This window comes from Lemur catta, chromosome 4 (assembly GCF_020740605.2).
Source record: "Lemur catta isolate mLemCat1 chromosome 4, mLemCat1.pri, whole genome shotgun sequence".
In the NCBI taxonomy this organism is placed as follows: Eukaryota; Metazoa; Chordata; class Mammalia; order Primates; family Lemuridae; genus Lemur; species Lemur catta.
This window is the reverse complement of record NC_059131.1, coordinates 99470644-99491040: the sequence shown is the minus strand read 5'-3', so window position 1 is coordinate 99491040 and position 20397 is coordinate 99470644. Positions and strand designations below refer to the sequence as shown.

At 32.9% G+C, this 20397-nt stretch overlaps 1 protein-coding gene across 5 annotated transcripts in view; it reads right to left on the bottom strand.

The window, feature by feature from the left end:
- Positions 1-20397, bottom strand: part of PCDH7 (protocadherin 7) — a 391875-nt gene that overhangs the window by 174998 nt on the left and 196480 nt on the right. Inside the window, exon 3 of one of the 5 annotated variants that reach the window (XM_045550491.1) lies at positions 5536-5631. The exons of the other annotated variants lie outside the window; for them this stretch is intronic. Coding sequence (XP_045406447.1) covers positions 5543-5631 — 89 coding nt within the window. The 3' untranslated portion in view covers positions 5536-5542. The remainder of the gene's footprint in view (positions 1-5535; positions 5632-20397) is intronic. 5 annotated transcript variants of the gene reach the window in all.

Here is a 20397-nt window from a genome sequence, read left to right as displayed (position 1 = left end):
AGTGTAGTCTACAGATAACAAGAGAAGCAATGATTCCACAAACGAAAATCAGTGGCTTTCTTTTCAGAAAGGGTAGCTTTGGTAAGATAAAGCACTTCACTAGAACACGACAGCATTGGCTGACTAACAGGGAGACAACTTGTGTTAAAAATTCTAAATCACCAATTCCAATGAAATAATTATGCTACCAAATTCCAGTGCAGAATTGCCGATATTATTATGCCTGATAGTTATTATGGAATCACAGACCATTAGCATTGGACATCATTTTGTCTATCTTGCTATCTTATGAGTTCCTTCAGTAATGGCCTTGAGAAATTTCATGCAATCTCAATTTTAACATCTTTAATGATACAGATTTCAAAACATAGACTATTCTATGGATCAGATTTTATTGAGCATTTCTTACAGTAATAAATTTTATCCCTATAGGGAGGCCTTTTTCCCCCACATAATACTACTGGTTTTCATTCTGCTAGTAGGGATCAAAAAGAATGAGTGAAATCCTTCATTTCTCTTCTGCATTAAAGTCTTCTAAATATCTCCAGTGACACTCTCCTCAGCCCATCTTCCTTAAAAGCACCAAACATTTTCTTGGATTCACATATCTTTTAAGTATAAGAAGTATCTGTGTATACATCAAATAAGGAAAAATGTAGCAATTTAAATTTTCTTTTTGACTGAGAAGCATTCTTAGAATTCATGAAACACATCTGTGACATAAAAGGTAATTGATCACATGAACTCCATGGCACTGAGTCAAAACAAGTTCTCAGAAACCTTCTCAAGAGACAGCTCCAGAGAGAAAAATAAGTCAACACATGTTATCACAAAAGATTAGATTCCTGATCTAGCTCAGTCTCTCTATTTTTACAGCTGGGGAAACCATGCCCTAGGGAGGTCAAAGATAGTTTACTGGCAAACCTAGAACAAAATCCCAATTTCTAAAATTCCCAGTCTTCCATATTCTGCAGAAAGTTGGAAGTTCCTTTACAGATAAGCCAGTTCAAATCACTCATTTTAGCAAAGTTAGTGAGGTCTTGAGAGGTTAAGTGATTAATCCATATCTCCTTCTTTTCATCCCCTCTGGCCATGATACTAAAAGACAGAGTGAAAGGTGTGATATTAGACACGTTGCACACAGCCTACACTTTAATAGCAGTGATAGACAAAGGAGATATAGGTTCCCTGTTGTTTTAAGAATATTGCCTAAGAATGTCATATATAATCAAATACCTAAAGGGTATTGCTTTGGGAACTAAATGTCAAAAAAGTGGAGAGAGGCACATATATTCGTACAACTTACAAAGTGACATTCAGTATTGTAGAGAAAGAATTTATGTCAGCACGGGAGCTTTTGAGAATACCGTCTAAAGTAAAACACTATAATTACCATATGGAAGACCTTCATTAAGATTATGTTACATAGGTTCGTAATATATGAAGCACATTTGAAAATGGAAATCTTGGGTAGGATTAGGAAAAAGGGATTTGGCATTAAAAAGTGTTCTCTGCCAGAAAATTAATTAAATTTCCCAATTCTAGAGAAGGCCATATATTCTGCGCAGGCACTCACTGAAACTCAGAGGTGCGGGGCCTCGGAGAGTGTGCCATAATCTACTCATAAATAGGACTCACCCGGGGACGTTGACAGCAATTTGGCAGTAAGTAAGAGTTCACATAAATGAAGAATTTACTTTGCAGTGACTTCTATTAGGAAAAGTGCAGACCCACAGCCCATACTTTACACATCTTTCAACTTTTTTTTGCTCTATTTTGACCTCCATGTATAATAATATATTGTTAAATATGAGCTCATATTATTAGTCAATCAAGTCAATAATATGCATTGAAAAAACAGTTTTTGTTTTGTTTGTCTTTTACTTTCACTGGTATTATTATCCAATTAAGGATATCATATTTTTTTTAGTGTGAAATGTGTTAGAATGATGAACATGCTTCTTAGGCAAAGATACATTCCCCTCAAGCACCCAAATCAAACTAAAATATATGCTCAATTAAAAAGTAAAAGGCAAAGACAGACAATTCTTTATCAAATGCTATTATTTTAAAAATTTGTACACACTTGTATTATTTCACTTATAGACTAATTTGCATACTATCCAAACCACACCTCTGTTATGTACAAATTCACATCAAAGCCATTTGCTGTGACAGCACCTTCTTTTTATTTCCTGAAGGTATTCAAATGGATTTGCTAGGTTCTTCAATCTAACCAAATGCAAGAATATAAATTGAGGGAGTTCATCCTGAAATTCTTGTTTTATGCAAAAGCATTTTGCACTAAATGAGAAAATGAGAAGAACCAGAATACCAAAAGGACTTGTGAGCAAGTAACAGAAAATTTAGGAAGACTGAGGCTATAAACTAGAAAAGAATATATAAAGGGATATTAGATACCTAGACATTGTGACATAGTGTCTGTCTGAATTTAGGCCTGGAAATACTTTGATTTGTAAAAGGAATCAAAATTGTTTTATGCTTTCCCAAAGGGAAAACCCAGGATAAATGGCTTCAAATCACAGGAAGGTAAATTTTGGTTCAATATAATAAAAGCTGGAAAGTTAAAGCTGTCCCCAAGTAGAATGAACCACCTCTGTATTTTGTATCCCTGGAATTATTCAAGCCTAGATAAGCACGTCCTATGAATGGAATTGAGGGATGTGGGCACAATCTAAGACTGGATTGGTGGACCATCAATCTCTCTATCCGCCATAAAAATTCCACGACTAATTCGCAAACATTTATTCTACGCTCCAGGCACTCCACATAAAAAAGTAGGCATGAAATGATCCTTATATTCATAGAACTAACAGATTAATTAATTTTATGATTATCTTGATAGAGAGTGTAGTAGGGAGGGATATTTTGACTTGAATCCTAATTTCCATCAAACCTTGTCTTAATTGTATTCTCTAGACACAAACTTTTTAGTTCTAAATGCATAGCTCCAAATTGAGGCTTAAGCCCTCTTCTTGCTCTCCAAAGGACTGTTCTTACAGAAAAATTCCTAAAAAATACAGTGTATACAAATCAATGCATCCTTCAATCGTCCATTTTCTTTCCAGCCATTTTACCTCAAAGACTTTTCTACGACTAAAGAAACACAAAGTCATGAATAAAGTTCTTTTTCTTTACCTTCATTGATTTTTTTTCTCCTCTCAGTTTTATTTCATTTTCCTTTGAAGTCCTTTCAGTGTCTGGTTCTCAGTGCTATGTTTCCTTCAACTTTTAATTTCTTTTCAATTTATTCATTTTTCCAAAATCATTTTGCTTCTTTGTTCTCAAATACATTTTTTTGTTTGTTTGTTTGTTTTTTCCTCCTTGGTTTGGTCTCTTTTCCTTATCTAGTTTTAACTTCTCTGCTTTTTTTTTCTTTTTATGGCAAACTGATAGAACTGTTTTCCTATTTGGTGCACATTGCCTTTATTTTCCTATAATGTAATTAATGTATAATTTTCCTCATTTCCTTTCCTCAAATCTTTAGAACATTTTGGTTGAATTTTTTTGTTTCCATATGAGATATGAATATTTCTATGCTTCCTTTCATACCATTAGAATTGATAAATTTTATAGAATTTGAATTATCATTTCTTTTTTTAATAGATGCAACTATTTTATACTCGGTTTTTGATTATAGATCCTAAATCTGGGGAAAATAATAAATTATTTGTTATAGAAAGTATATCAAGCCATATACAAAGGTAATAATGGCCAAGAGCCATCAACTAAGGGGAATAAAAACAGAGTAGAGGAAAGGGCCCATTTTAAATGAAAAAGCAAATGACTGTTTTGTAAACATTCATTCATTTATTGAAGACAGTAACAAACATTGTGGACTCTGAAGAGTTTGTAAAGGATAAGGTAAAATTATTGTCCTCTAATAACTCAGAGTTGAGTGTGAATGAGAGTACTGCTTTGCTTGGAAGGAACCAGGAGAAAACATATAAGGCACATCCCACTTCGGTCAATCCTTAGTCAAATGGAGGACATTCGACTTCTCCAAGACTCAGTATTCTTACTTATTAAATACAGATGATAATAATTTCTAACGCAACGTTCTTTTGTGTGGATGTATTAAGTGCAGGTTAAGCTCATTAACATCGTGCCTAACACACAGTAAATTTACAGTATGTGTTTGCTATTATTGTTGCGAATTTTTCAGACAGGCATGGGTGAGGTGCTTTGCAGCTGGAGGGACCCCCAACTGTGCCTGTGGACATGAAATGTTGTACCCATTGAGCACAACAGGCATCCAGGGTTAAAGCATAAAGGAAGACTAGAAATGTAGGTAGAAGTGGGATCATGAAGAGAAACCAATGATCAGAGCTTTATCTAATAGGAAGCTATATATTTCTAAATGGAGATTAAAGGTCAAGCCTAACATTCTTTTTTACATTTTTCCTGGTATTCCAGTGCATTTCAATACAGTGGAAGAACTGGATCTGATCTTTTAATGTTCAGTGAAAATGCATGTGAATCAAAATGGTTTGCTTTATTTACATGAGCAGTTTTTTATGCTATCATTTTAAAGACTATCACAAATAATGCTGCCACACACAAGCACACCTATAGACACACTATTTTTTAAATACATCTGTCAACAATCTTCCTAGCCCTAAGGCAGCATTTTAGTCATATGTCTCAAAGAACCCGAGACAGTCACGGGATGTAATGTAGAGCCTGATACATCTTTAAAACAAGCCCCTGCAGGAGCTGGGAGGACCAGTTCCACTAGTGAAAAAGGAAATCAAGAAAGTAGGTGTTTCCCAGTGATGACTGAGTGTTCATGTTTTATAGGTTATGATTCTGCTGGAGTTTAAGCCCTGGGGGTATAGCTCCTTTCAAAATATAGGACCCTGAGTGTAGGATATCTTGGACTGAACAAAACAGTCCCCTCTGTCTCCCTCAAATGCCACCAGCAATGTTGACAAAAGAAAGTTTTGCAGAAAGTAATGAACATGCATTTAGAGCCCACATCTGAATGGCATAGCTTTGTCGGGTATTTAGAGTTATTTGACCCGGCTTATACCTAGTTTTCTACAATCAGATGTGTAAGTATTATAATTAATGTGCATACAATTTTGTGAAAGTCTTTTGAAAATACAAATATCATAACTGAATTTTAACAAAAAATTAACAGATTATTCCTATTTTGTACTTTTCAAAGGTATGTTATACAACAAGTGTTTGTTGAACATTGAAAGTGGCATATTTATACATACAAGTTCCACTTCTTTCCTATATAATTGGTTGAGGAAAATACATAACTTTCTCTGAGAATTATATCATTAATTCTTCTGAACTCTTTACATTTTAAAAAATCTACCACTGTGAGGGGAATTAGAAAATGAATAGCATGAAATATGTAAAGATAAACTCGGGTGGAACAATTCTTCCATATTGTAGGCTCTGTGTAGTGGACAAATGCATCTTCTAAATGTGAAAGAGAGAGATTATTCATGGCGAATGCACAAGAGGGGCAGCTGCACTGTTTCAGGAGAACCACCATACCTGTTGATTAATGGAGAGGCCTTAACAGCACTCTTCTTCCATGCGTCTTGCCATGAGGAAAGGGGAGGAAGGGAAAGGTAGTGATGGCAGCAACACCTGGGGAAGGGAGACGGGGAAATATGTAAAGGGAAAATCAGCAGCCCCTACACAACGGTGTCCATCCATAGACCTTGCCAATAAAATAATTTCCAAAAACCCTGAGCTTGTTTTCTTTTTTTAAAAATTTGTTTAAATCCAGATACATTTCAAAGACAATCTAAATAAATTAGGTATGTTGAAAGATGTGAATCTGAAGACTCTTACAAATTTAATTGTCCAAGTCCAGGGACACAGTCACTGCTATGTATAATGAGCTACCATCTTACTCTCACTTTTTAACTGTGCAGGGAATTCATAAATGGGCATATTTTTTTTACAGCAGATTTAAGTAAAACCTATAGGATGAACCTAATACCGAATAGGTATGTATTTTCTTACCAACATGTAGTAGGATTATTATCATTTGCTCATTCTGCCTCTACCCTATTGCCACATAACTGCTCACAATGCACCTTTCTTTTAATGTTCTCCTAAGGATATGCAGTTTTGACTTCAAAACAACCTAAACTTGTTAACTTAATACAAAAGAATTAAATTTAGTTGATTTCTTATAAATGGCAGGAGGTCAAACTAATAAAAGTTGTAAAAATGTTCATGTTTAATGATATTTTTATAGATATGGCTTAATCTGGACTATGTGCAATTTTTGAAAAGTAAATATATAGAATTATATAAAATAAATTATTTTTAATAAATAGCTAATAACAATAAACTGTTTAAATTTTAATAATGATTAGTTGTTTTAATAATATATGAGATAACATCACACCTGTAGAGCAAACAATGCTACAGATTTTTCTCTTAGTATTTGTTTTTAAAGAAATCTTTAACTTTGTATGTTTATATTTAACTATAAAGTATATGTGAGAAATGTTTCTTTTAAACTTTATTTATGGAAGGTTTTATACATAGTGGAGATAAACTTGCAAAAGTTAGGTGTATATTTTATGAAGAAAAGAAGCATTATATAAAATGAAAAATAGAAGAGAATTATTATTATTACTTTGTGAAAAAAGAAATTGACCTCTCACACAAATATGTTTCTTAGTGTATTAGTTACACAAGAGCTAGGATATTGTTGATTTTTTCTCCAAAGATAGGGCTTTTTGTGAATACATGTTTGCATTCTTCTTTCTGAATGTGATTCTAACCTTTAATCCTAATGTTTAGGAAAGCAGCTATCACAAAGATCTTTGGGGTTTGGAGCATGATAATCCTTTTGGTTTTGCCTTAATCCTGTTTAAACAGTGTGTCACAAAATTTTCCAATTTCTCAACTCCTCTGGTCTATGACACACTGCTTACCATTAGCCTTCATATCTGTTTAAAATAACATGACCCACCTAATGCTTAGGCAATAGTATTAGTCAGCCCTTGAGTTGAGAAATTTGGAAACTAATTGGTTATTATAAGAGATTAGTGTCAAAGAATTCTGAAGACATATGTAATAACTAGGCCTGTTGAATTAAAAGAAATAACTCAAAGTAGCAAACAATTTTTATCTAATCTGATTGAACATAATCTTACTGTAGCTTTGCACTGGTTCCTATACATTTTTGGTTTGTATTTAATTTTGAAATATTAATTGATGTTATTAATAATATTTTAAAGTGTGTATTCCCCTCCAAAGTTAAAACCTACATATTGTAGTATTATAAAATTTTTAAAATTAAACCTAATTATTCACACATTTAAATATTTTCAAGTGATTAGTTTGGGATCAGCATTTTTGTCTCTGGAAGAATCTTATGTGGGAATCTCAAAAGCCAAAAAAAAAAAAAAAAAAAAAAAAAAAAATCCACATGCTCTTAATTTGTGGCCAAATACTCTCATGTATCTGATTTTTGGATATGGGTCCCTAACATGCTAAGGCTTTTATATATAGTAAAATCTTCCTTTGGCATTAGGAAGGGTAGATTATTATGGGATAACATACTTATAAATTAGCACTGCACTGTGAGAGATTAAAAGTAACCAAAGGTATACTTTTGAGAAAATTTGAAAAGTAAATATATATACACAAAACACAGAGGAACATTGATAATATAATTTATCAAGATATAATAAGTACTGTAAAATGATTTTATAAATAGCCAAGTTTATAAACAACATAAAATCATAACCCAAAAGATTAAGCTGGAATTTTAACTAGTCAAATAAGCCAGAATCAGAAAGTTAAATACCACGTTATCACTCATATGCTGAAGCTAAAAAAAGTTGATCTCACAGAAGTAAAAAGTAGAACAGAGGATACCAGAGACTGGGAATGGTAGACAGAAGGGGATATAGGGAGATACTTGTTAAAGGATAAAAAATTACAGATATATAGGAGCAATAAGTTTTAGTGTTCCACAGCACTATAAGATGACTACAGTTAGCAATACTATAGAGTTTCAAATAGCTAGAAGGAGGCTATTGAATGTTCCCAGTACAAAGAAATGATACATGTTTGACATGATGGAAATGTTAATTATCCTGATCTGATCACTATACATTGTATGTATTGAAACAAAACTATGTACCCCATGAATATATACAATTATTATGTGACAATTTAAAACAATTAAAAATGGTAGAAATTTATGGATGAGGAAAATAAAAATGAAATATATTTGAAAAGTAGGAGCCAGGATAATAAAAGAATCTCTCAGCCTCATGAGGTATTTGGTAGGAATTTGTTAATGGACAATGATAAGAGAAAGATTTTCACCTGGTAACAATAAAAAGGGAAAATAGGCCCTATGATACATGAAATTAAGAAGTATACGGAGAGACGGTTTGTGATTATTATTGAGTGATAGAAACAATAAAGAGTTTGTAATGAGTTTGTTTTCCCGAAAGAACAGAAAATCTCTCTCACACAGATGAAACAATAAGAATAGCATAGAAAATACTATGAGTTGGACCATTATAAAGTATGTCTATTCTAGTTTCTGTTTTGGGAAAAATATATAATCATGGTAGAAATATTGATATTAAGATATTGACACTAATACCAACATAGTAAACTAAGCACAGAGAACACATGTGGGGCTGTAATGGCAAAGCAGAACAGGCATTGCTTCATGCCTTCAAGGAATGTATTCTTTAGGTGGCGTTCAAAAATAAGGGCTAGATACTGAGGTGGTTGGGAGTTAAAAGCAAAGAGATAAGGGGAGTAAACTTTATTAACAAGGAAGACAGCTGCTTCTTAAAGACTGGGTAGAGTATCGATGAAAGGATGGAGGAAGAGTTTGCAGAAGGAGAAGTCAACACTTCCTAAGGCGATGTGGTGGTGGGGAGGTTGTTGAGTGCCAGTGAGTCAGTGAAGTTTGTACAAGAAAAATGGATCGGATCGCACTGTGGGAGGAACAATAGAACACATGCACGAGAGAGATGTTAAAAATTAATGTATAGTATATAAACATATTACAGGGAAGTTACTTAGGCATTCAGACCCTGGTTCTCTGCTCAATGTTCTTAAACCTTTTTCAAAACCTTGCGTGTCTGGTATAAGGATACATGAGAAAAAGTTACTATGCTACTGCATAAACATTCCTGATAACAGTATTGTTTTCCTTATCCGATTAGTGAGGTCTATCTTAAAAGTAAATTTTGTCTAACAATTGGAAAAACGGATATTTTAGATTTGGGTCTAACTCTAAAACTTTCCCACAGTCTGTCACAATCATATGAAGGGCTTTTGTGACCACAAACAGTAGGGTACTCCTCCAGGGAGGCCATGCTTCAGGCAATGAGACGTTTCAGGTTTTCTTTCATCTTCTTTCTTGCTAATAGTAGCTGAATAATTATTAAAAATGTAATTTTAGTAATCATAATGTCCATAATGTTAGGGACAGGGCTGGAGTGTGGAGAGGTCAGCTTGATGTTTGCACTAACTCTGGCATGATGGGATTAAGATCAACCGTGGGCGTCAGCAGAAGTGAACGGGCATCTGGAAACCTTTGCAAAGGAGGAATTTTACATGTTTTTACAGGACTCGGGAAACTGCACCTCCTCCGCAGATACGACATAGCCTGATCTTCTTTTAAAGCGAGGAACAAACAGTATTTTCAAATTACAAAATATATTATCAGGTAAACCCTGGGTGAGGTTATCAATCAGGACTTTACTAAGATCTCATGGAAGAATATAAACAATAAATACCTGTGAAAATCTTCATGGTGTAGGCATTACCTGAAGTTTTTTTATAATCAGTAAAAATTATAACTGAATTAAGGTGAAACAATAGTTGATTATTAATCCTATATTCATCTTTTTTTTTAGTAAGTGTTAATGGTGTTTCTGGTATCCTGTATTATGGGTTGTATTTGACATTTTACGTTCCTAGGTTTTATAGCTTAATGGCAATAAAAATGAGCTAAGTCAAAGTGTTTCATAATACCAGCTACCAGCTTTACTAAACAGTTATACAATGAAGAAATCTGTGAATAGTATAAAAATTTAGGTATAAACCTTAGCTAGTATTACTTAATTACATTATAATTGAATTAGAGATATATGATTATATATAGACACACACATATATAAAAAGTTGAAGGATGATGTATGAATACCAGTATATGTTGTTTAAAATTTCTCAAACCTAAAGTAAAAACATAAAATATTCCTTTATTTTTTGTCTTTAACTAAAGTTGTTCATTCATTTTAATATTCTATACTTCTTCCTAAAAATTAATTTCATTATGACAATTAGAATGTTGTTATATACAAATCTGGAATTGTGATAATTTTTTCCTAGGTGACAATTTCATTAAAATTTTAAGATTTAGTTGTATTAAGATCACTGTATAAAGCTCCTGGCAAATCTATAATATTTTCCTTAATTGATTTCAAATTTTTAATTTTATAAGCCTGCCTCCGAAAAACCTTACAATATATAGCCGTGATAGAATGACCCACTATGTCCTTTATAAAAATTAACAACCTAACTGAATACCTGCTTAATTGTTGATTAATATATTGAGTAATATTTACTTATAATTTTAATTTTAATTAAACATGATTTTATTCAATTGAAATAATAAATATTCTAAATGTACTTTTTCCTAAAGAATGTATTTTAATATGGGTTTTTCTTATCTTCTTGACTTATAATTGTTTTCTAGAGTAAATTTATAAAATAATGAAAAGCCTAAGTCCTCACAAGAACATTTATCTCTACCACTGGGTTATTTATCAATTTGATTATTCAGCTTTGTTTATCAAATATTTAATGAGTGCTCAATCTGTGCTAGCCATTGCTTTAGCCAGTAGTTCTCAGCCATTTGGCTTTCAGGACTCCTTTATACTTTAGAAACTATCGGGGAAGGGGACCCCAAAGAGCTTTTGCTTATGTGGAATATATCTACTGATTTTCACTGTATTCAAAACTAAAATTAAGACACTTAAAAATAATTAATTATAAATATATTTGAAAATAGCCATAGTAACTCCATTATGTGCTAACATAAATAAATTTTTTTATTAGAAATTATCACTCTTTGTAAAACAAAAAAGAAGTGAGAACAGTGACATTGTTTTACACTTTTGCACATCTCTTTAATGAGTAGCTTACTAGATGATAGCTGGATTCTAGTACCTGCTCTGAATTCAATGTGTTGCAATGTCACAGGGCATTTAGCTTCAGGAAAATTCCATTGTACATGTGTGTACATGTGTGTACAGAGAGTGAGAATTGAGAGGGTAAATAAAGAAGATCCTAATGTTATCATGAAAATGATTTTAAGTCCTGGAGGTTTGAGATCGACCACTTGACTTAGAGAACTGCCAGCTTAAGCCCCTTCAATATTGAACTAAATAAAAATAATAACCCTGCTCTCTTAGAGGCCATATTTGAGCAAGAGGATGATACATACATGTTTAAGATCTAATGTGACATGTGCTACTACAGATGTGTCATATGCAAAGAGCTAAGGAAGAGACAGTCAGAAGGGCTCCGCAAAAGAGGGCCGTAAGGGCTAGGGTTACGGTTACGTTAGGGTTAGGGTTAGGGTTAGGGTAGGTCTTACGACCTACAGTAAATTTTACAGGAAGGGTTGGATAGCAATAAAGAGATGAAGGTAAAAGATGTTAAGACCATACCAGCAAAAGAAAGGCCTGGCAAGGTGCAGCATGATGCAATGGGAATCACATGGGTTTCTTTTCTTTGACAGATTTTGTTCAAACTCCATCTCAGCCACTCACTGGCTGCAGGACTTGAAGAAAGTCACCCAGGGTCTGTGAGCCTCAGTTTTCCCCCTTCCTTGTAAAATAATAAAACCTACATAGTAATAATGTAGCAAGGATTAAGTGAAATGAAATATGTAATGTATTTTCACGTGGCAGTTAATTAGCCCAGTAGTAATATATTGGTTTTTGTTGCATATTTAAAAAGAGTGAATTGGTCATCATGCTGAGAGCTTAGAGTACTGTGAGGTGGTGGGGAGAGGATGGAAATTATAAACAAGAGTGGAAAGGGCAGCAATGAAGCAGAATTGGTATGGAGGTTCAAAATCAATGCAAGTGATTTAAAAAACAGAAATATGATAACATGAAATAAACTACCTTGGAATCTCGAAGAGAATCACTTCTTATGCAGACCTTAGCAAACCAATAGTAAATCTTGATTTCCACCCAGTGTCAGCCTACCTTCTCCCAGGAAAAAAAGAAACAAAACAATCTATAATTTTAAAAAGCATACCAGGATTTTCGTAAAAATGGAAATGAAATGTGTAAAGAATAACATGGATGGTAGAAAACCTATTTAGGACAGAAATTTAACCTAACTCTTCCATGGCTTATAGAGGATTTCTTGACCTGAACCTTACAGCTGTATTTGAAGTTGGATTTCAATTATTTCTTAGTAATACGTGAATTAAAAAATGGATATCTAAATAGATGAATACTTAAGGACATCATCAGTGATGTATTAAGAATATGAATTAGCAATAGCAATGTTCTTAACCTGAAGTTACTCATAAAGTTTACTAATCCATACCAGCTTATCTAGAAAATAATATTATTAAGAGCATAGTACCCAGAGAATGTTATGACTTTTCTCCATGCTTGGTGTGGACCATCCAGATGCCTTCATGGAACTTTGAGGTTCTTTAGGGATAAAACATTTCTCAAGTACAAAGGAAAGATTTTCTATTAATGCAACTTAGTTTTATCAATTAGGACGATGAAGGGAACAATGTACTTAGTAAAGACGTATGATTTTGAAATGTAAAATATACTCTTCACTAAGTCTTTACAAAGAGTTTCGTATTAGCCGACTTATTTTTGTATACCATATGTTTTATACCAATCAATCACTTTGACTAATTTCTCTATCATCCCTATTCAACTTAGATTGAGTTATGGGGAGAGCAAGCAAAGAAAATAAAGCATTAAATCAATGGTAATAATGGAAATTATGGGTAGATCCTGGACCCAGAGAATAGTAATTTATTCATTAATAATTCATCAATATTTACTGAGCATCTATTGCCAGGCCCAGTCCTAGTAGCTGGCTATCTAATGATAAACAAGAAAACATGGTCTCCAACCTTGAGTCTTCAAGTAGCATAAAGTCTAGTAGGTAAGACATATAATAAACATATACATACATCCACCCCATCCAATGTATATACAAATAATTCTAGAAATTATTTTCAAAATAATTTTATTTTAACATTACATATCATAAAAATTAAACAAGTTTTTCACTTTATAACCTCTAATGTTTTGACTTTGTAAATACTCATAGTAGAGGTTATATCCCAATAGACAGGTTTTCAACATCCAACTAGCATTTACAAATGTCTGTCCCAAAAGCTAACATTAAATATTAGATGATGATTTTTACCTCATCTTTAACACATCGACTGCCATGTGAGTTGTGTTTAACTCAGGCTAGTTTTGAGCCCGGGGCCTCGTGAAGCAAAACCCTGCAGTTGGTTCATTAAAATCTTACTTGTTGATGTTCTTATTGTTACGATTAATATTGACAAATTAATTCTAAAAACGTGGATTGTGTTGCATATAACTCACACGCAGAAAACAATAAAAAATAACAAATTAGACAGGATCATTTTGTTTTAATAAAACACCATGGCCATAGGGGGAAAAAATTGCTTTCTACTGTGGCAGTTAATGTGTTAAGCCTCTAATTTGTGTGCAGGTATGTGAATGAGGGCAGGTTATGGAATAATCAACTTATGGTAATAATTATCTTCATATTTCCATTTTAAACCCTAGAATAAAATAACCCTATTCAACCATCCATCCCTGGAGCACAATTTGGTTAGAGGTTCTACTTTTAAATTTACTGTCTTTACAACTTTTCTTGTAAAGAGAACTCCCTTCTCTTAGTATCAACTACCATACTCTAACTTTGCCAAGTCAAACAACAGTTGTCAATTCTGACTCAATTTAGCCACATAAATATAATAATCTACTCACAAATGGGAAACATTCTTTTGTCAAAAATGCTTCAGTCTTGAATAAGATTAACAGAAGCTACACAAAGCCATTTTGAGTTTACTCAAATGAAAATGAAAACAAAATGGATGATTTCCTTCGTAAAGTAGAAATAACTCCACTTTACACTGTTATTTATAATTTTAAACTTCAAGGAATGATTATTCATAGATATGTAGAATGGAAGGAAAGTAAAACAGTCTGTTCACCCTATCCTTCACTTGAAATACTTCTCACACTGTTCTTAGTTAATGTATTTTAATTTATTTTTAAAATACAAGTTGTTCTTTGACTATAAAGCATCTCAGATGCTTACTAAAACTTTTTTTAAAAGATTATTTTGGGTGCAACATATTCATGCACAACTAGAGAGATAAGTATGCTATAAGCTGGAATTCAGTTAATACATGTGAACACCTTTTTCAATACTGTCATTTAAATTATATGAATTAAAATGCTAAGTTTGGGCAATACTATTTCCTCAAAGCATATATCTTATTTCATTATGTATGTATGTATTCACAGTGTTTTATTTCAAGCCTAAAAAATATGGTATACTCTTGAGAAATCTGACAGATGATAAAACTGCATGGGGGGATACATGTGCTCATGTTTTCATACTTCTGCAAAATTGCTAATTTCTTTTTATTTCAATCAGCTGTCTGAATTGGTTGACTATGATCAAATTTAATAAACAGCATATGGGCTTGCTAATATCTATGAAGGACCTGTTCCTTCTTACCCCCAACCCACATATATGCTCTTTTATATATCAGCTAAGTTATACATTTGCTCATTGGGGGGGAAGGGAGACTTGAAAATAAGCCATATGCCACATTGATTTCATTGCAAAAAAACGATAGCTAAGTTTAAGAATACTACATAAAAATAAACTAAATGTTTGTCTTAGTCTACTCTATTTGTGAAAAATGCACAAAGTATATATTTGTACTCTGCTAGTATATATTTTTTCAGTTTACAAAAATATAATTTTCTAAAATCTTATATTTTGTGGTTAAACGTTTTGGGGTTTTTAAAATATCATTGAGCATATCAATTAATCAGAGTGCATTATAAGAAGTCTCCTAAAACTAACATTTTACAAATTAAAATTTTACTGACCAAATACATTGAATTTCTCTATAGAATTTCAATCCAAATCAATTCAGAAAGTGTGATGATAACTTTTTTTTTAATTCAAGACACAAAAAAAGCAATCCACTCTTTAAAATGGTGACCAATACTTTTAAAAATCTAATGTCTGGGCAACAAAGAAGGAGGTTAAACATAAGTACATTTTCAGAGTATTGGTATAGCCCTGAGCCTCTCTTGTCTACCACACTGATGTTCCTCATTCTCAGAGAATCATTGGTCTCAGATACTAGGCTTGTGATCGCCAATCTTGAGCTGTTTTCCTCTAACATGAATCCAATTAAACTTTATACTCTTAACAGACCCTCCCACTTCTTACCAATAAAAGAAACAGGTAAGGAAATACATCAGAAGCAGGTGTGCACATGGAATATTATCCTCTGTGGAAGAGCAAGTGCTTCTAAAATAAATGCTTAGTTAAAATTTTCCTACATCAAATTTAGATTTGCTAAGCCAGGCCATGCATGATTAGAAATGCCAAAGGCATAATTCTAGAGTGGTTGCTGCTTTTGAGATTTCATATTAAAGCAGCATCCCATTTTTACCAGCCATTGCAGGAATATTCTCCGATGTGTATATTAGATTCCTTTATAGAGACAGTCGTGTTCCTACAAGCCATAAGTTTGATAAATCGTCAGATATATAACTTTCATTCTCACATTTACATTACCAAGTATTTTATGGAGCAATTTTCTTAGTCATGGCAGTGAGACTGTTCAATGATGTAAATAAATAAATAAATACTATTTCAACATAAAACCTTTAACTCTAAAGGAAAATATGCCAGAGTCTCACAAGAATACAATTCACTATTAAAGAGAATTCAGTTATCAGTAGGGTCTATCTTGGATCGCTTCCATGAAGGTTTATTACCAGTAGTATCAGAAGGGACTTTATTACAGCAAGCATTATAGAAGCCAAGGACAGAGTTGTGGCTGGGTCCCAGTGCTGAGAGACAGCACATGAAAAGCCTAATGTACTACAATATGTACCACAATACTGAAATGGTTATTATAAATAACTGGTACATTTACATTGGATTATCATGTTTTCAACAGAAACTTGAAATATTAACTTTCAGCACAAGTCTCAGGGCACAGAGTTGCTTGTTGAGACCTGTCGTACATTAGCAGCGCCAGGTCTACGTGCTCCTGTGGAATTTTAGGCTTGTATCAAAAACCAAACTCCCTTGTAAGGAAAGCCAGAGCTTTAGATGTGAAGGGTGTTTGGGAATGATGAAATGTTTGAGTAGTCCAGTGAAATAGCCTTGAAGCAATATTTTAAAATACTCCAAAACATATTTATATTTTTATAAGTATATATTGTAAAAATATAAGCACACACCTTATTCCTGAGGAGGAAAAAAGCATTAAAAGGCATTAGAAAATTGCAGCTTTAAGTTAAATTTACAGGTGTTTTTTGTTGTTGTTGTTTGTTTTTGATCAGTGTTTTACTTAAAAGATTATATTAAGGTCCAGGCTGGCACATTAAATTAGGGAACAGGATCCAAATTGTAAGGCACAGGTGCTATAAATTTTATATTTGCAATTTATCAAAATTTACTTTAATATAGGAAGTATTACTTAATTTTATAATATAAAAATCTCAGTATAGTAGGAGATGGTCACGTTTGCAATATATGAAACTCTTCACTTTAACTGATCATTTCCAAAATAAAATCTTTCTGAAAGCATAATTTATTACTTGAATCATTTCCAAGATGTGCACTAACATGCTAGCCCCAACCTATCAAGGCTGAAATGTGTGTGTGTGTGTGTGTGTGTGTGTGTGTGTCCCCAGGGAGCAATGCCAAGTCTTCCTAAAGTTTGCCCATAAATTCCAGAATGAGTATCCAAAATATACAGTCCCTGGGAAGTCAAATTATCTACATGCTGATCCATGAGATAAAATATTTGTCCTCAAAGTTGTTCAGGAACGCATATCAGGTACAAGTAGTTAGTTCATAAAGTCCAATCAATAAGGACTAGCTAATGAAGTACAAAAATATTCAAATAAATCCTTTAGCTCTTGGGAATCAATGGAAGTAACCTTCGTTTGGAAAGAATGTGTGTCTGACAATAACATGTAGCAATATTTCTCAAGCTGCTAAAATGAAAAAAGCTCAGAGGCAGACATCTCTTCATGTAGCTATATTACGTTTTCTGTTCTTTTTTTCCCCCTTATTGAGGTAAGGGAAATGCCCTAACCACTTCGGAGATGCCTTGCCTTCCTCCCAGGGAGGAAATAAAAGCCTTACCACTAATAGTAAAATATACACGATAATTACAAAGGAACAGCAGGGACAGAATGGAGCTGAAAGTTGCTTAATGACCAGGTCAATTATTAGCAACCTACATATGCCAGCTTCTCAGTGGAAGTAGGTATTTTTACCTTATCCTGCAATGAAATATGTATTGTCTTTTCTGCATGTGTGTTCCTAAATACATAAGGTGGTTCTGTATGTCAAATTAAAATGATAATAATAATATCTTTATTTTAGAAAAAAAATTACAGTATCTTCAATGCTAGTTCCAGCTGAGTCATCAATCCACATTTGTAAGGCATATCTTCTCCCGACTACTAAAAGATTTAATAAGATATAATACTTGGAAATAAAGGAACATGGAAATTCTTTAGTGTGTATAATATATATACCCCCTAACTTCTTTATGCTGGGGATTTCAAAGCTATTTTCCATTTTATTTTAATTTGTTATTGTAGCTAAGGAAATTTCTTATTCTTAAGCAAGTTTGAGCAAGTTTAACAATTTGGATAGATTGTTATGCATAATTAAAATAAATATTTCCTTAGGAGGCCACAGGGAGGGGGGATTTGTGTTGCAGGTAAAAATATTTGTGCCCATGACTTGAAATAGCTATTTTCTAATTTAATCACATAGTATAAAAATAGTTTGTCTAGCAGTTTTGAAAGTAGTGATATGGATATGGAAGTATTTTTTCTGGTATTTATCCAGCAGAGTAAAATTTGAAAGAAGAATCTCTGAGTTTACACATTTTGTTGAAATTTTTTGCTTATTTTGAAATTTCCAACATTACTGAGACAATATTAAAAGTCTTAAATAAACATGTTTTTGTTGCTTGCTTTACTGAATAGTTTGCATAATTAAAAAGTTAATTGCTTTGGTTCCACAATCTTTGAGAGTCATGGGACCAACTCCAAAACCAGGCTCCTAATGCAATATATTCTTAAGCTAAGCATTCTTCCATTGAGTTAAGCATCAAGCATCTTGCCTATCTTGGTAGAGGGATCAATGAACATTGTGTGTGTGTGTGTGTGTGTGTGTGTGTGTTTAGAATGAATTACCAATGAGATACAATCACAAGAAATATAAACATCAAGTTTAATCAGTGAATAATGAAAACACCTGCTACTGATTCTTACCCTATTTTGAGTATACTATTAATATATCTCTTGAACTAGTTTATGATACTGAGTCTATTATCCTACTATTCTGAAACAAACAAACAAAAAACAAATAAAAACAACTGCCCTCCCACCCCAAGAAAAACATCTATTAGCCTCTTCTTGATTTCTGAATATTTGACTATGTCACTTATAATCCCAAGTATCAACATTTGTGTCATAGGCACAATTTAGAGTAGTTCTTGATGATAAAATAAAACATTGCTTTAGGCAAAAGAACAAAAATGCACTGTGTTTATAATGCACAGATAAAAAGAGGAAGTATCTGAAAAGTAGTTAGGGCACGTAGTTTACTGCCTGCCTAAATAAAGACACAAGAGGGTAAGTGATTTGTTTACAACTACACAATAAATTAGTTCTTCTATTAAATATAAAATAAAAACTAATTTTCATTTTCTTAAATGAGTTTTGAACACTCATAGTTTATCAGATATTAACCACATATTTTTACATATCTTCTCAGTTTCATCATCCATAAAATGCATATAATATTAATACCTTCCTTAGAGTGAGTCTATAAAGCAAATGAATACATAGAACCCTCAGGTAAATGCTAATGTACTATAAAAATTAATTTAATTTTTCCTTACCCTATTTATCTTTATTTTTAGATATTTAATATGAATACTATTTCATCATTCTAGTAAACATTTTTTTCATGGATAGAATATGCACTTTATGTCATTCTTTTCTGGTGCTTCTCTCTTTGTGTGTGTACGTATGAGAGGGAGTGAATACACTTATAATTCATTTGTCTTTGACATTAGAGACATTTTGTGATAACTTGGTCCCTTTATAATCACTTCAGCCCTTTGTGCTTGAATTACATTGTAATTGGGGTGTTTTGTACTGTGCTGTAAAAATTATCTCAAATATCCCATAAAAGTTGATTTTTACATTTATAAATGTATTTGGCTTAATTAACAGTTTAAATGGAGATGTGAATAAAGTGCTATGAATTGGTGCCTAATTGACAGACTCTATCCACACTCTGTGATTTGTGGTAATCTTTACAAGGCTTTTCTTACTGCCCTGCATATTTGAGAGTTGTCTGTAATTTCAGCCTTTCAGGAACTACTTTGCTACTGGGCTCTGAATGATCTTTAATAATTATCTGATAAATATCTCTGTGAGTTACTGGTTTCTGTCATTTACTATCCCTCAACAATAAATCCAGGAAAATACATGCAGGCCTGTTACAGGCAGAAGCCACTTAGCTGGCAGAAAACAAATGTGACACTATTAATATGTTTTCTTTCTCTGTGGTTTTCACAGAATTATATTTGTTATAAATACTGGGACTTGTTCACAGTAGCAAGAGACCCGTGTGCTCTTAGCCTAGAGAACTGGAAACCAATAGGGAGTTCAACAGGAGCCAAGAAACAACTTACCTTTATGGCTAGGTATAAGTGAAGCCAGTGAACATTTCTGCAGGTAAGAAAATAATCATGCATTAAATAAATATTATGAACATTGCAAGTCTGGTTTGATGTGGAAAAAAAAAAATAACTGTAGAACCAGAAGAGTTTATAAAGTATCTATAAATAACTAAACATAGTAAGATAGCAATTTGGCATAATCTTATTAATGCTAACTTCTCAAAAATATGTTTATGTGTCACTGCACATTAACCCTTTGAGATAGATAAGGCAGTAATTATTACAATTATTGTGCCCATTGTATAAGTGAGGGAGATATTACATGCACTGACCCAGGTTCCCTT